Source organism: Vanellus vanellus (genome assembly GCF_965231255.1).
Source record: "Vanellus vanellus genome assembly, contig: HAP1_SCAFFOLD_165, whole genome shotgun sequence".
In the NCBI taxonomy this organism is placed as follows: Eukaryota; Metazoa; Chordata; class Aves; order Charadriiformes; family Charadriidae; genus Vanellus; species Vanellus vanellus.
In genome coordinates, this window is record NW_028127226.1 from 193600 (window position 1) to 210323 (window position 16724).

The 16724-nt window shown below is 52.1% G+C and overlaps 1 protein-coding gene across 1 annotated transcript; it reads left to right on the plus strand.

Moving 5' to 3' along the window:
- Nucleotides 1–1259: 1259 nt before the first annotated feature.
- On the plus strand, nucleotides 1260–15871 carry LOC309685425 (electroneutral sodium bicarbonate exchanger 1-like; the record flags this gene model as incomplete). The annotated part of the gene is made up of 23 exons (XM_082501190.1): nucleotides 1260–1341; nucleotides 2053–2196; nucleotides 2600–2735; nucleotides 2927–3087; nucleotides 4042–4230; nucleotides 4377–4486; nucleotides 4619–4776; nucleotides 5152–5239; nucleotides 5677–5823; nucleotides 5988–6079; nucleotides 6566–6740; nucleotides 6875–7008; nucleotides 7890–8135; nucleotides 8238–8343; nucleotides 9236–9397; nucleotides 10101–10214; nucleotides 10568–10729; nucleotides 11328–11579; nucleotides 13024–13092; nucleotides 14373–14546; nucleotides 14647–14781; nucleotides 15178–15275; nucleotides 15784–15871. Coding segments are annotated over 23 exons (3222 nt in total), but the record flags the coding sequence as incomplete, so codon positions are not given.
- Nucleotides 15872–16724: the final 853 nt, after the last annotated feature.

A 16724-nucleotide genomic window follows, 5' to 3' on the forward strand; every position in this document is an offset into this window, starting at 1 on the left:
AAGCGATTTGATTAAGCCCCTTTTGTCCCGTGCCTTTTCTGAGGATGGGGTTTGGGTTTTTGAGTTTTTTTTCCGGTAAATCTGGAGGGGAGTAGACGCATTGCTAAGAAGGGACGGAGGGTGGTGGAGATCGGCGTGGGAGAGAGGACGGGAAAGCCACAGGCGCGTCATAATCCGGCTGCCGGGTGACGCGGGCGAGTGCCGGGAGGTGGCGGGGAGGTCGCAGCAAGTCGGCTTTGAAATTAGTACTCGGGGGCCAGAAAAAACTCATTCCCAGATGGGAACATTTGTTCCTTTTGCTCATTAAATTAACTGGTGAGCGGGAGGTGTGAGCTTCCCGAGTGTCGCTGCTGCGCGGCAGCAGATGATGCCATTCAGTCGAAGCAGGGATTTGGGGGATAAAAAGCAGATTTCTGGTGTTTTGCTCTTCTCTAAAGAGAAGGGTTTCCTGGAGGCCCTTTCAAAGTTGCAGTTGCGACTCGAGTGTGAGACGTGGTTGGGTTTTTATTTCTTTGAGCGTGGTGATCCCGGTGATGCCCTTCCCCAGCCCAGGGGCAAGGGGAGAAGAGAACGCCTGTAATTCTCCTTCAGCTTTTAAGGCACAGATGCTCTTTGTGCAGCGCTGGCAGTGGTATTTCAGCCAAGGAGGGCATTAGCTGTTAGTCTTTGGCTTTTCTTTTGAGGAGAAAAACGCAGTTTTGTGTGGAAAGCAGGCTTGCAGCAAGAGAAGCCCGAGCCTGGTTGGGCTGAAGTCGAAGCTTCACCCTTGCAGGTTCTTGAGGGCCTTTGGAGGTTGATGGTGGCCATGTCCTGTGGCCAAGTGCCATCTAGTGAGTCCTGCAGGTATCACTTTTGGAGAATGAAACTGGCTGTGCTCAAAAGTGTGGAGTTGGGTTCCCCCACCCCACTCCACCCCCAGTTTGGAAATCCCTTTTTTAATTTTAATTTTTCGAAAGGAACCACAAGAACGAAGCAGGAGGTTTGGGTTTGGTTTGAAACACTCAACTGTCTTCCCTTTTAGTAAATCCTTCCAGACTCACGGTATATACAATACAGGTGACATTACAGGTGGTTTTATTTGGGTATGGGAATAAAAACCTCCAAGTCTGTGTTTTTTGGGCTGTGCCTGGAGGAGGAGACACGCAGAGGTGTGATGCTCTTGGGCTCACGTGGCCGCAGGGATGGGTGATGACTGGGAAGACGTAAGGGAGCTCTCCTCACCTGGTCCCAACTTGTATCTTCTTCTCCTCGCTAAACAGAGACACGACGAGGAGGCGGTGATTGACCAGGGAAGAACGAGCACCGCTGTCACTATTCACTATGAGAAGGAGGAGCTGGAAGGTGAGTCGGGAGAGGTGCCACGAGCCCCACGCGTTTTTCCGTCGCGCTAAGTCCCTGCCGCGTCCTGTGCTCAGCGTATGCATCACCTGCAGCGAAACGTGGCGTGCTTCTAAATAAACAAGCACAGTTATTTTCACATTGTTTTAATATTATGGCTTTTAGACAGAGGGGAAAAAGCCCCCATGGCATCTGCGGTGTGAGCGTTGGCCACAGAGCTTGGTAGTTCCCAGCTTGTTTTCTCAGAGGCTGCTCTTGGCTTGGAGAGGTCAGGAGAATAATTTGATGGCTGCAGACACAGGGCTGTGATTTTCTTTTTTTTTTGTTCCAGACTTCATTATCACAGGACTGATTGGATCTCCTCTTGTTGCCTTGTGCCATACAAAGATTTTAAAAATAATTACCTTCTGTCGCTGCTTAATGAGCAGGTCTGAGTGTTGTCCAGCCAAAGCTGGAATTTTAGACAAGGGTTGATATTTTCAGGGCACTTTTAGGTGACCCGGAGCCATCGCTTGTTGTTGCTCTGTTGTTGCAAAGTTAGAGTAAAACAGGCTTGGAAAAAGGGAGGGGTCTCTGACATTCAGGGATGCAGCGAAACTAAAATGAAGAGAAGTTGGTGTTTCCTCCTGGGATGGATGCGCTGGTTTAATCGTGGCAGCGGCGTCAACCGTCTCCGCAATATCGAGAGTGATGCGAACACTGCTTTTTTCGCAGGCCACCGCACCCTGTCCGTGGGCGTGCGGATGCCGCTGGTGAGGCAAAGCCACCGGTGCCACCGGCACCACCGACCCCACCGCCAGAAGCATCGGAAGAAGGAACGGGAGAAGGACTGTGCCCCGATGGAGCAGGGCTACCACTGTAAGTCCCGCCGCAGTGTTCACGAGCCTTCTCGGGGCTGCGTGGGTGTCGGGGTCCTCTGCAAGCAGGTCTGTGTGGCTGATTTGTGTGGTTTGCTGTTCTTCTGAGGGAAAGTGGCATTATTTGGGAGGCAGTTGAAGGCATAATGGATTGAGGCTGGTCTTCCGTAGAGGGATCCTGCTTTTAAAAATGGAAACGTGGGGAAGGAAAGTGGCCCGTCCTTATGCAGAGGTGGAACAGATGCTTCTCCTTCTCCGTGGCTCTGTGCAAGCCTGGCCAGACCCGGGGGAGAGGGGCTAGCCCAATATTTAGGGCTGAACTGGTGCCGATCGATGGCCACTTTGCGTGTGAGCGTGACGGGTCGAATGCAGGTGTGGTAACGGGATTTATCTTCTGCCCCCAGACACCCCATCCCAGCGGGTGCAGTTCATCCTCAGCACCGAGGAGGACGAGCAGCATGTTCCCCACCACTTGTTCACTGAGCTGGATGAGATCTTCCTGAAGGCGGGTGAAGATGCCGAGTGGAAGGAAACGGCAAGGTAAATCCCTGCCGCCGGCTGCGGTGGCGGCCGTGGGCTCTGCCTTCCGCTCTCCGGAACGCGAAGCTTTTGCAGCTGCAGGTGCCGATGCGCGGAGCCTTCTCCTCTTGCCGCCCCGTAGCTGCACCGAAGGGGTTGCAGAGCTGAGGCTGTTTTCTTGCAACGGGGCTGATCGTGCCCGATGTCCGCAGGTGGCTGAAGTTTGAGGAGGACGTGGAAGATGGCGGCGAGCGCTGGAGCAAGCCCTACGTGGCCACGCTGTCCTTGCACAGCCTCTTTGAGCTGCGGAGCTGCATCAGCAACGGGATGGTGCTGCTGGACGTTTGTGCCAACAGCATCGAAGAGATCGCAGGTACTGAGCACGCTGCGTCCCGCCGGGAACGGCTGAGCTCAATTTGCCGCGGTGCCCTTCACTCCCGTATCAAACCCTGCCCCAATGGCACATCCTTTTCCAGAAGTCGCGCTGTGTTTTTAAATCGTGGGTTGCTTTTTGGATGTAGACTGGGTGTACAACAGTCACATCAGCTTTTTCTCCCAGTATGGGAGCCTTTTGAAAGCAATTTGTGGGGTCAGAGAGGCGATTAGAGAATATTCTCCGGCCAGAAAGGAGTGTCAGGGCTTGGCAGGCTGCTCTCAGGAACACGGAGTCTGCCTAAGAGCTGAACCTCCTTAAATAAACTACTTACTACAAGCTGTTTCCTCCCGTTCTTTGTTTTGTTTTGTTTTTTTCCTATTGCCTTAACATCCAGGATTTAAGAGCTTTAAAGGCAGAGTTTATATGGCAGGTGACCAAGCAGCATATTTCTGTGGGGAAGATAATTGAAGTTAATTGAAAAAGCGGCTTTGGAGAAATTATCTTTGACTGGCAGGTCTCCATTCAGCCCTTGCAAGAGCTGGAGAAGTCGGAGCCGTTCTTAGCACGTTTCTCCCTGTGTTTGGCAAATTGCAGTCGATGGGCAAAGGAAACTCTGGGAAAGTCTGTGCTAGAGATTGCTTATAATTTGTTGAAATGTGTCGAGTCTAGAGAGTCTGTCTAGAAACGCCAGATTGGGCAAAAAAATGGCATTATCTAGGATTGGGAATAATTATCTGAGCGGAGTGATGAATAAGCACTTTGATGATGGCTTTTAGCAAAAGAGAATTCTTCCTTTCGCTGCAAAGGCTGAACTGCGTTAAAACGTCTTGCTAAGCAAGGCTGAGCCCGCGTTAGGGTATCCTGCATGGCGCAGCCTTCGCCGGGGGCTTGAGGGGTCGGGGCTTGGGGACTTTCTGCTCTGACGGCTTCGTTTCCCGTTGCCATCTCCAGATATGATCCTGGGCCAGCGAGAGCAGTCTGCAGAGTTTGATGAGCGCATGCGGGCGAAAGTTCGAGAAGTGCTTTTGAAGAAGCATCACCATCAGAACGAGAAGAAAAGAAACAACCTTCTCCCCATCGTCTGCTCATTTGCTGACATGAGCAAGAAGCAGTTAGACGTGCATCCCCTCGGCAAGCCAGGTGAGGGTTCCTGCAGGGTTTGGTACCCGGTGAGGGTTTCTGCCAGGCTTTGGCACCAGGTGAAGGTTTCTGCAGGGCTTTGGCCCCATTAGACTTCTCCCGGCAAAGGAGAAGTGTCCCGATTGCTCTTTGCCTGTCTTTCTCAGTGTCTTTCTTTCTCCTCCCAACCCAAACACTCACTCCTCATCCATCTCCCACCACTGCAGAAGCTAAAAATGGGGTGAACCGTGACACCAATGCAGTGGATCTAAGCAAGGTGAGACACTCGTAGCTTTGTTACGCCTTTAGGGCCAGATTTGTTCTTGTGAACTTGGCTGCAGAGTGTTCTGCAGAGTGCGGTGGGCTTTACTTTTGGGGTAATGGCCTGAAAATCCTTTGTCATGCCCAGGCGGAGCTGCGCTTCATGAAGAAAATTCCCACCGGGGCTGAAGCGTGCAACGTGCTCGTAGGAGAGCTGGATTTCCTTCGCCAGCCCATCGTGGCATTTGTCCGCCTGACCCCAGCTGTCCTCCTCTCGGGCATGACGGAAGTTCCCATCCCAACGAGGTCTGAATGAGAAGCGCAAAGTTTTTATTTAAAAAAAAAAACCACCACAACAAAACACCAAATTCATGCATCAGTTGGGCGTCCCAGGGGAACACGGCCAGTGGGAGCAAGCATGTTTCTCCCACCCACATCTCCGTGCTTTCATTCCTCCCTTCCCTGCTGGAGCTTTTAAACCCATTGGCCAATTTTAATGAAAGTTGGCCCAAACCTCAAATTTGCATTTGGTTTTGATGCGTTTCAAATTCATCACCGGAGTCAGTGAGCCTACACGTCCCCCCTGGAGCCACGCTCTGGGCTGGGAGCTCCCAGGGATTTCCTTGGGTGCCCTTTGAGTGAGGCCATGTTCTTCTCTCTCATTTTGGTTTTCTTGCCTAGGTTCCTGTTTGTTTTGCTTGGACCAGGAGGAAAAGCCCATCAGTACCATGAGATCGGCAGGTCCATGGCTACTATCATGACGGACGAGGTGTGACGAGATAAGAGATATCTCCGGGTCATTTTTTTGGGCTTTCTTCACCTCTCCCTGTCTCTGTAGTAGTGAGGAAGAGGGTTTGTTGTCCCTGTTAGCTGCCTGCTGGAGGCTAAAATCCCACCTGGGCTGCAGCCCGCGCCTCATCCTTCTCCCCAGGGTCCCCAGCACGCTGTCCCCAGTGGTGGCATTGCCAGGGCCAGTGAAACTTCTCTGCTTGAAGCAGAAGGCTGTGGTGTGCCATGGGGGACGGGAGCCTGGTGGAGATGGTTACAAATACTGTGATGCACAGATTTTTGCTTTGGGGGGAATATTTCCTGCCACTTCCAACAGGCGATTTGGGGGAAATGACCTTGCATTTAGCCAAGAGCTTATTGCACTGGTTAGGACATCCGAGATGGGTCATGCTCTCACCAGGTTGTCTCCTACGGCAGGTTTTCCACGATGTTGCCTATAAAGCCAAGAACCGGGCTGACCTGGTGGCTGGCATCGATGAGTTTCTGGATCAGGTCATGGTTTTGCCGCCAGGAGAGTGGGATCCCTCCATCCGAATTGAGCCCCCGAAAAACGTCCCTTCGCAGGTGGGTGCTGCGGCAGAAGGAGGCACGAGGGGGACGGGCAGGAGGGCAGCACGGCTGGGGGTGCTGCTCAGGGGCCCAAATTCACAGGTCACGTACCCAGCCCAAAAAGCAAAACAAGCCAGTGGCTGCAAAGACATATCTTTATCTTATTTCCATTTTAACAGGAAAAAAGGAAGGTGCCAGAAGCTCTCGATGACAGCGCTTCTCACAGCAAGCCGGAGAAGCACAGCGGTCCTGAACTGGAGCGGACAGGAAGGTGTGAACTGAAATAGTTTGGTGGGGTGTTTTTCTGTTTGCCCCTAAAATCTGAGCGCACACCTCCCTTCTAGCAGAGTTTTGGGGTTAACTGGGTCAGTGAAGGGGCTCCAGGTTCCCAGCTTGGTCCCCTGGGCTGGGCGGGTGGGAGATTTGGGCAGCTGGGCTGAGCCGCAGCATGGTTGCACACAGGTTTTCTTGCTTTGGGGTGGAAGCAGATGTGTAAGTACCTCCAGGTAGAGCTCTGCTGCTTCTCAAAGTGAGGGACTGTTGCAATAAGAGGGGACGGGCTCTCAGGTTTGGTCTCTTTTTCTTTTTGTTGGAGGGTTTTTTGTATGCCTCAGTTTCTACTGGGGCTAAAATGGGAGAAGGAGACTTCTTTTTAGCAATGGAAGTTACTCTGTGCTTGCGATTGTCCTTCCTCAGCCAAGAAAACTTAACGCTGTCTTCCACGAAAATGGTTTGGTTTTTTTTTTCCTTCCTCCAGGCTCTTTGGAGGTTTGATCCGGGATGTGAAGCGAAAAGCCCCCTGGTTCTGGAGTGACTTTCGGGATGGTCTGAGCCTGCAGTGTCTGGCGTCCTTCCTCTTCCTCTACTGTGCCTGCATGTCCCCCATCATCACCTTTGGGGGACTGCTGGGGGAGGCGACCAACGGCCACATAGTGAGCACCTCTCTCTGTTGGGTGGCACGGGGGAGGACAAAACTCATGCAAAAGTCCTTGCTGCAGTGAATTTGCACTTGTTTTTTTCCCCCTAATGATTTAATTACTCGCTGCTGCCTCTCTTCCCCGGACAGAGTGCCATGGAGTCGCTGCTGGGTGCATCCATGACCGGCGTGGTGTATTCCCTCTTTGCTGGCCAACCTCTCACCATCCTCGGCAGCACCGGTCCCGTCCTCGTGTTCGAGAAGATCCTCTACAAATTCTGCAAGTAAGGCTGGCTGCTGCGGCCAGGTGCTGCGAGCGCCTTTGGAAGAAGGCAGGGATGGAGAAAAGATGTTTTTCTTAGTGGTAGTTGGTGGATTTAAGTTGTCTTCTGTGTCACAGACATCACGCGCTGCTGCTTTAGTATGTGACGGTGCAGGAGCCCTCAGTCTCTGAAGGATGGATGGGTGGTTCGGGGTTTTTAGGGTTAAAGTGAAAGAGCAGGAGGAGAAACCACAAGGATGTGGATGCCCGAGCTTGGCTGCACAGGGAAGATGAGACAAATGACTCTGGTTTGGGAATGAGGGAAGATTTGCTTTCCTCTCAGTACAAACTCGGGCACTTTTTTGCATGATTTTTGCTGGAAGTGGAAATATATTTTACCCACATATCCAAAGAGTTTTCTGGTCCAATGTTTTGATGATTTTTGAGAAAGCAGGAGCTTTTCACGCGAAATGGATATTTTCCATGACAGTCTTTTTGTTGTGGCAACTGTGATGGGAGATTAACCCCCTTATTGCAATTAAATTTATTCTGAAGCCCCAACTTGCTGGCAGCAGGTAACTGGGTGCAAACCCAGCCGGTTTCGCTGTTAGGGCATCGGGGTGATGTGGGAGAACACCACCTTCCACAACAGGGACCTGACCTCAGTTAGGCTCCGAGGCATTAACACAAGGTCATTGTTAAATAAGGATTAATTAGCCTCTCCTCCTGCGGGCCCACACCCTGTGCCGCAGCCCCGAGGCTGTCTGTCGTAGGACCGGAAACTGCATTTACCATCCGCAGCCTTGACACGCTCCTGAATTGCTGCCGACTTTCCCCGAAGGAAGGCACGGCTCGGAGTCTCTTGCTGCCCTCTCCACCCTGCGTTTTCTTTTGCTTTCCCAGGGACTACGCGCTCTCTTATCTCTCTCTACGGGCGTGCATTGGTCTGTGGACCGCCTTCTTCTGCATAGTGCTGGTGGCCACTGATGCTAGCTCTTTGGTGTGCTACATCACCCGCTTCACCGAAGAAGCCTTTGCCTCCCTCATCTGCATCATCTTCATCTACGAGGCTCTGGAGAAGCTGAGTCACCTGCGAGTGACCTACCCTGTGCACACGCACAGCAAGCTGGACTTCCTCACCATCTCCTAGTGGGTTTCTTCCTCCTAAAACGCCACTGCCCCTTGGCAGGAGCTCAGGGCTGCACCTCCATCGCCTTCCCCTCACCCCTGTCTTGGCTTCTCTCCTCCCAGCTGTAAGTGTGAGGCACCGACCCATCCCAGCAACGGAACCCTGCAGTTCTGGGAGAGCAACAAGATCAATGTGTCTGGCATCACCTGGGAGAACCTCACGGTGACTGTAAGTGCCCCGAGTCACTGCTTCCTCGTGCTGCGGCCGCGGGTTCCAGGGGCACTGGCCTGGTGCAAAGCTCAGAGCCCTTCAGGTGATGATGGGCTTCCAACTGTGCCAGTGGTGCTCTGAAAAGTCATTACTTCAGTCTAAGGTGTGGGTTTAACCCCCTTGGGCCTGGGAAGGAGACTCTACCTCATCCCCGACATGGTGGGCAATAACTGTTATCCTCAGGACAGCGGTTCTGTCTGGGAGCAAGGTTCAGTGGGTGCTTTGGTTATTGGAGAAGTTGGAGGACTTCAGTTCATGCTTGAAGGCCATAATTAGCTTCCTTAATTGGTTCCTAGTAACTCCAGGCCTTGCTTTCTTACTCAGCGCTGTCTGAAGGTACGTGCATAAACTTGCATGTCTGAGCAGCCCCTTGGGCCATTGTTGCTGGAATCAGAGCTCAGGCACAGGGTGGGATGCTCTTATGGACATCTTCACCCCCCTTGTCCGTGTCCTGTGAGCCCGCCCCTGGGAAGGGACAATTTGTCTCTTCTCCTTTCCTGTCGCTGTTGTCTTAGCCCTCATTCCCCGTTCCCTCTTTCACTCTCCCCAAGAGTTTCCAGTGTTTCCTTCCCCTCTGGTGTCTTCTTCAGCCACGGTTACCTGCTGTTCAAGCAGAGGATGTGCCATGGGTCTGTGGTACAGTGTCCCATCACATCTCCTCTCTCCGCTGTCTGTGTAGTTCCATGTGTCACTTATTCAGCTGCTGTTGATCGTTAAATATAAATCTCCGCTGGCAGCAGCAGTCCCGAGGTCACAGATCTTGGAGCAAGATCCTCCAAACTCCCTAGTTATCCGAGGTTTCCTTGCCGCATGTGCACTACCTTTGTGTCCTGATGCTCTGTTTCCCCAGGAATGTCGGTATTTGCATGGAGAGTTTCGTGGACCTGCCTGTGGACACGATGGCCCCTACACGCCCGATGTCCTCTTCTGGTGCTGCATCCTCTTCTTCTCCACCTTTGTCCTGTCGGGCTTATTGAAGAAGTTTAAGACCAGCCGCTACTTCCCGACCAGAGTAGGTAGAAGACGGTGGCCAGCAGCAGTCTCCACACTCATTTCCCAAAATGGCTTTCCCGGAGCACTAAGCAGTGTTTGCCACCGCTTGGTCAAACTGGGAAATATTGGACCTTGAAGGCCAAACTTGGATGTCCCTCACTCATTTCCAGGAGTGCAAAACGATCGTAGCATTTCCCACCTGCCTCGCGACCTGCCCCGGAGCGGTTTTTTGCCCAGGCAGTGGGAAATCAGGTCTTCCTAAGTTGGTTGTTTGTTGTTTTTTCGTTTGTGTTTTTTTTCACCTGGTGTGCCCAAGGGGAAAGTTGATTCAAATGAGGAGCTGCCATAGAAAAAGACACAAAAGACACTGTTTCTTCCTTTTGAGGAGTAAATGATGCCTCAGTGCCTTATTCCCATTGTCGCTGTGAGTGCAGCTGTAGTGGCAGACGTCTGTTTCCTTATTTTTTAATATTTATTGGCTTTTTTTTAAAGTTTGAATTTAAACCACCCTTTTCCACCTAATTAAACTTTTTTTATTGCCTGACACCAGATCTCGCAGGTACAAACACAGCAACAGCATCTAACCGAGGGATTTGGCTGCATCTTCTCAGAGTGGTGGGAATTTGTTAACCAGCCTTAATGCTGTTGATGTCTTTAACTTTTCCATCTCACGGTATGGCCCCGTTTGTGCTGTCCCTTTCAGCTCTCCTTTCTTGCCCCAGGTACGGTCCGCAGTAAGTGACTTTGGTGTCTTCCTCACCATCGTTGTCATGGTGCTCATTGACTTCCTGGTTGGGATCCCGTCACCGAAGCTCCACGTCCCCCACATGTTCAAGGTAATGGGGTGTTTTGGTGTGGAGCCGCTTTCAGCCCTTGGGGATGCCACAAGGTGATGCTGGGACAGGACAGGGCTGAGTCTGGAGATGCTGGTGGTGTTACCATCTCCTCTTCCACCTCCGAGTGCATTGTTTCCTTCTGGAAAGAAGACGCCAGCCCCAAAACTTGATACCTACAGAAGTATGTACAGGTGCTTGCGATGAGGACGCTGGCACTGCTGAACCCCGTAGGAGAGGGTGACACGAAGGCAGGGCCAGGAGATGAGGCGGCACAGCGATGGAGAGGAAAATCAAAGCCAGTGAAGTGGCTGGGCTGGGAGTTGATCCTGATGTGTGTTTTGGCTTTGTTGCAGCCTACCAGAGACGACCGCGGGTGGTTGGTCAACCCCATAGGGCCCAACCCTTGGTGGACAGTGTTGGCCGCGCCCATCCCAGCTCTGCTCTGCACCATCTTGATATTCATGGATCAGCAGATCACGGCTGTCATTGTCAACAGGAAGGAGCACAAGCTGAAGGTAAGGGGCTGCAAGAGCTGACCCCATCCCCACCCCACTCTGGGCTGCAGGTGTGGGGAGAAGCTCCTATGCCAAGTGCTTTGTGAAGGCGTTGGTTTGGGACAATGTCAGGCTGTGTGGCAGGATGCTCTGCTGGATTAGTGATGTCACAGGGAGCAAACGAGGGCAGTTCAGATGAGCAACCTTTTGGAGGAACAAATTAATTTTCGAGCACTATAGAAGCGTGTTTTTGTTTCAAAACGCCAGCAGGAGCTGGGGGAACGAACTGTTTTGACACACTGCCAGGGATAACTCGGGGTCACGCCTTGCTTGCCAGTGGTAGAACTTTCTTTATGAATGAAAATAGTCTTTTTTGTTTGGTTTTTTTTTTTGAGAAGTAGCTATTGCACAAACCTCCCAAATCCACTTGGTCTGAACCCCTGCCAGATTTTCATGCAAGGTGCTTGCGCAAAGACCGGATCCATCCTTATTTTTGCCAATTCTTCTCTTAAATTTTCAAGAGGGTGACTTGCGCCCAAGTAGGGTTTGAGTCTGAGTCGCAACGTTGTCCTCACTCTTGTGCTGTGAGATGCTCTGTTCCTTGTTTTGCTGCCCACAGAAAGGATGCGGGTACCACCTGGACCTTTTCATGGTGGCCGTGATGCTCGGGGTGTGCTCCGTGATGGGGCTGCCCTGGTTTGTGGCTGCGACTGTCCTGTCCATCACCCACGTCAATAGCCTCAAAGTGGAGTCTGGCTGCTCAGCTCCAGGAGAACAACCCAAGTTTCTGGGGATACGAGAGCAGAGAGTCACCGGCTTGATGATCTTTGTGCTCATGGGCTGCTCTGTCTTCTTCACTTCGGTGTTAAAGGTAAGAGGAAAATGCAAAATGCCCAACAAGCGTGAGCTTTCTGGAGGTTATACAAAAACCATCCCCTCCCTCCAGGCCTGAGTAGGTGTGGAGCAGAGGAGGAGGCGATCCCAAACCTTGAGGCTTGGCCCACGGTGGGAACCAGCCTCAGTTACGCTTTCCAGCCCTTCACACCCCAGTTTGGTGTCCTCGAGGCAAGCGAGCAGGACAACTGCTTTAATTCCCAGGTGTCTCTCAGGCCCACCTGTGTTTATGGGTTATGATGAAGCGGATTCAGACCAGTACACTGCTGTCTTTCAAGCAGGCAGCACCTTATGGGATGCAATTGGCTCCCCCAAATGCCTCCCAACAGCCTTTCCCAGTAGCTAAACACACCAAAATCATCCCCGTGGGCTTCCTTGTGTGTTCCTCCCTGTTACGGTTTGAGAGACCCATAACAATTTGTGGTCATTTAGACAATCATTCTATCACCCGATGACCCCTCCCCACCTGGGAAAGGGAAATTGGGAAAAACAAGAAAACCCGAGAGCTGAAGTATAAACAGATTTAATAGAATAAGATTAGATAATTAACATTAACAGCACTAAAGAACTGATATTGATCCCGACACCAGTACAGAATATGCAAAGATTATACTCGGCCAATTCTATCAGTAGGAAGCTGTGCACTCCCAGCAGTGGACAGCTAATGTGGGACACTGCGAGTGCTATGGCTTCAGGAGGAAGGGAAGGCCTCAGGGCTCCGGCACCAGGGCACGAAGTTCTCAGGATGGCAGCCATCAAGGGAGAGAGAGAACTTTGCAGCAAACTTTCTAATTTATAATGAGTGTGACGTTGATGGTATGAAATAATCCTGTTGGCCAGCTTGGGTCAAGTGCCCGGGTCTCGCTCCTCCTCATCCCTGCACCTGGCGAGCTCGAAAACACTGAGACCTTGAGACCCACACACCACAGCTGGCTGTAAAGTAAATATTTTCACAAATTCAGACACTGGAGTCTTCTAAAAAAGTGCAGTTTTCCCAAGCATTAGAAGAGAAATTAGTCCTGTGTCTCTCAAACCAGGACACTCCCACAAAGTCACCTCAGCTCTAGGCTAAAAGGAGGCACTTTGCTTTTGGGTGTTGCCGCAAGAATGTGTAGAAATGTTCTTCTGCCATCACAGAACGTGGCGTACAGTAGCATGGGTGAAATGGCCTATTTTCCTCCAACCTTTCAGGAAAACAGGATTATTCTAATGAAACGTAACTCAGAAGCTCAGCCTAAAGCAGAGCATTAACTCACTCGCACGCACAAAACCTCTACGGGTTAAGAGGTGACACATCTCCAACCCTGTGGAAACTGGAAAGCTTTAGGCAATTTTAGGCAGTGCCTCTAGAAGAGAGCAGTAATACTGAAAAAGCAATTAAAAAAAATAAATTATTTCATTCTTTTTTTTTAATTTCCCAGTTTATACCCATGCCTGTGCTTTACGGTGTCTTTCTCTACATGGGTGTGTCGTCGCTCAGAGGGATTCAGGTACGGACTCTTACAGCGTGCAGCTCCCTGCTGTGTCATCTCCAGAGACGCAGGAAAAAAGCAGTGGTGTGGGAGAAAACCTCCCCAAAAGCAGGCAGTGAAAGTATTTTGTATAAGGAAAAGATTGGTGGGGGCACAGGAGGTACGTAGGGCGGGAGGACCAGGCAAGTTCAGCGCGCTCTGCGTCATGGTTTGGGACAGGGCACTGTTTGGTGTGGTGAAAATGGGGGAATTCAGTGCAAAGCGAAGGCAATTTCTACTGCCGGTGGGAATCCTCGCTGGGGGATTCAGTGGGCTGAGAAATGCCAAATAACAAACAGAAGAATAGAATATATTAAAAATATATTTTTATAGAAGAACAGGGAGGGGGGGTGAGATGGTATGAGGAGAAGGACCTGGGGGTGCGGACTGATGAGAAGCTCACCATGAGCCGGCAATGCGCGATCGCAGCCCGGAAGGCCGACCACATCCTGGGCTGCATCAGCAGTGTGGCCGGCAGGGCGAGGGGGGATTGTGCCCTCTGCTGTGCTCTGCTCTGGGGAGACCTCCTGCAGTGCTGCCTCCAGCTCGGAGGCCACAGCACAGGAGAGCCATGGACCTGGTGGAGCGGGGGCAGAGGAGGCCCCGGAGCTGCTGGGAGGGCTGGAGCCCCTCTGCTGGGAGGACAGGCTGGGAGAGGTGGGGGTGTTCAGCCCGGAGAAGAGAAGGCTCCAGGGAGCCCTCAGAGCCCCTTCCAGTGCCTAAAGGGGCTCCAGGAGAGTTGGGGAGGGACTCTGGATGAGGGAGGGGAGCGATGGGACGAGGGTGGATGGTTTGACACTGACAGAGGGCAGATTGAGATGAGATATCAGGGAGAAATTTTTCCCTGTGAGGGTGGTGAGGCACCAGCGCGGGTTGCCCTGAGAATCTGTGGCTGCCCCATCCCTGGAGGTGTTCAAGGCCAGGTTGGACGGGGCTTGGAGCAACCTGGGCTGGTGGGAGGTGTCCCTGCCCAGGGCAGGGGGTGGGACTGGATGATCTTCGAGGTCCCTTCCAACCTAAACCCTTCTGTGTTTCTATAATAGAAGGATGTGGAATAATTGCAATTTGGTGGGCAGCTCTCATGGACACACTGGTTTATAGATGGAGCAAAGGGAAAACGGGTGCTGCTCCCAGGAGGAACAAAGTGGGATCCAGGATTTCTCACTGCACGTGAGATCCTGAAAACTCCTTCCACGTCCCAACAGGGCCGGAAACTTTCCGCAGCCCCAAGGAGTAACTTTTCCGCTTTTATTTTGCAGTTCTTTGACCGCTTGAAGCTCTTTTGGATGCCGGCAAAACACCAGCCGGATTTCATCTACCTGCGGCACGTTCCCTTGCGGAAGGTGCATTTCTTCACCATGATCCAGCTCATCTGCCTCGTCCTGCTCTGGGCCATCAAGGTGTCCCGTGCTGCCATCATCTTTCCCATGATGGTAAGAGCCGGTGCCGCTCAGCAGCGGGACGTTTGCAGCGTCGGAGTGAGACGTAGCATCATCTTACACCTCACCCCCTCTTCCCTCTCATTTTGTGAAGGTTTTGGCTCTCGTGTTTGTCCGGAAAGTGATGGACTTCTGCTTCTCAAAGCGGGAGCTCAGCTTTTTGGATGACCTTATGCCAGAAAGCACGAAGAAGTTGGCTGATGCCAAAAATGAAGCCAAAGAAGAAGAGGTGATGCTTGCTGGGTGCTCGGGGCTGGATGTCTCCCTCGGGCTCTGAGATTGCCTCTTTCCATCACAGCTTCTCTTGAAATGTTGGGGGAAGATCTGAACTCAATAGAAATAGATCCTGACAGCCTGGATCCCGCATTAAATTAGCAGTGAGCTTAACACTTGAATAGCGGTATAATTTTTAAAGGTGCCATTTATAATAAACATTATAATTATGATGGAAAGATTTGCTCATAAGGGTGGTTTTAACCCAAAATGTTTGGAGTGAAACGTCTTTCCCCGGCTGCGCTAACAGAAGGTCAGAAGGAGAGGGCAGCACGTGAGTTTTGCTGGGTGTTTAGTTTATCTCCACTTCGATCATAGACAGAGAACTTTGATTTGTCCCTTTTTATGTCAGGAGTCCCAGGAGATGATGGAAGCTGCTGCTGCAAACTCCGTTCGGCTGCAGCTGGGCAAGAGCAGCACCGTGGATATCCCAAAGCCAAGCAGCGACAGGTAAAGCCCCACCAAGCAGCAGGACCCCCGGCAAGATTAGCCTGAAGGGGGTTGGCAGAATTTTCACTGCGTTTATCTTTGCTGAGCATCCCAGCGCCATGCACTCAGCTTGGCGGGAAGAGCAAATTTATGGGCAGGGCGGGCGGCAGAGCGCTGGCACAGGCTGCCCAGAGAGGTGGGGGAGTCTCCCACTCGGGAGCCATTCCAAATCCGCCTGGAGGTGTCCTGTGCCACTGCTGTAGGTGCCCCTGCTCTGACAGGCGTGGGACTGGGGGAGCTCCAGAGGGCCCTTCCAGCCCTGACCAGTCTGGGATTCTGTGCAGAGCCTTTGCACAGAGCTGTAGCTCTGCGGCTCTCCGGCTCGCCTTCCAAACCTCCTCCTCCCACCCAACCCGCTGTGCTTATGCGCAGCTTTGGTTCTCCTCCCCCCGGTTCCTCTTGCTGGTGCTGATGCGCTGGGTGGTGTCAGTTCCCACAGTCACAGATTGCTGTCTCAAATATTTAGCAGGACTGATCCTTCGGAGATTAATATCTCGGATGAGGTGTCGAAAACAACCGTGTGGAAGGCTCTCACTATGAGCACAGAAACAGTCTGAATCGGGGGAGGAAAGAGGTAAAGGATCGCGTGGGAACGTGGCCATGCTCCTTTGCGAGCGGTGGCACGTGCCTACGGCTTTTTGTATTTTTTTGCCAGCAATGCCGAGCAAGCGGCGAGGGCTGCGGCACACGAACCAGCTCCTCTCTGCCGGCGCGGTCCCACGAGCGGGGCAACAGCCCCACTGATGACGCTCTCCCTCCTTTTCTCTCTCCTCCCTCCCCCCCGACTCCAGTTTTCATGTGTAGGAATCTTGACTTTGAAGGAGAGGCGTGAGAACGTGACTCGGGGATGTGCCCACGCAGACATGGGCAGAAACCGCTTTTATTTTGTTTTCCAGTTGGAGGATTCCCCTTTAAGCCACGGCGATGGTTTCAGCTGTCCTTGGTGTGCTTCAGGCATTCCCTCTCTCCAGAGCAGCAAACTGAGGTGCACATGACAGTCAGTGGGAGTTCGGTGGTGTTCCGCCTCGCGTGTTCGTGTGTGGGTTGTTGCCGTTTTGTAGCGGTAGAGGGACTGCTGCCGCTTCATCGTTCAGTGCTATTTTTTTAATATCTCACTCCTCCTCTTCTGTTTCTCTTTTTTTTTTTGTTCCCCCAAAATAAACTCTGAATGTTTCTGTTGTATGTGACGCTTTCTCCACTTTCTTCTTCATCGCGACCAGGTTCTCGGGTCTGGTTTGGGGTCCTGCCTTCAGTTCGCCCTTCTGTCTCTCCCTGGCAGGAGAGGGATGCCCTCCGTGGGGGGGCAGCGCGGAGTGCCCGAGCGGTTGGGCCGAGGCGAAGGAAAAGCATTTGCTCCCTGCGCTCCAGTTTTACATTGGAGTTTTTTTTTGAATTTTTGTTTGTTTGTTT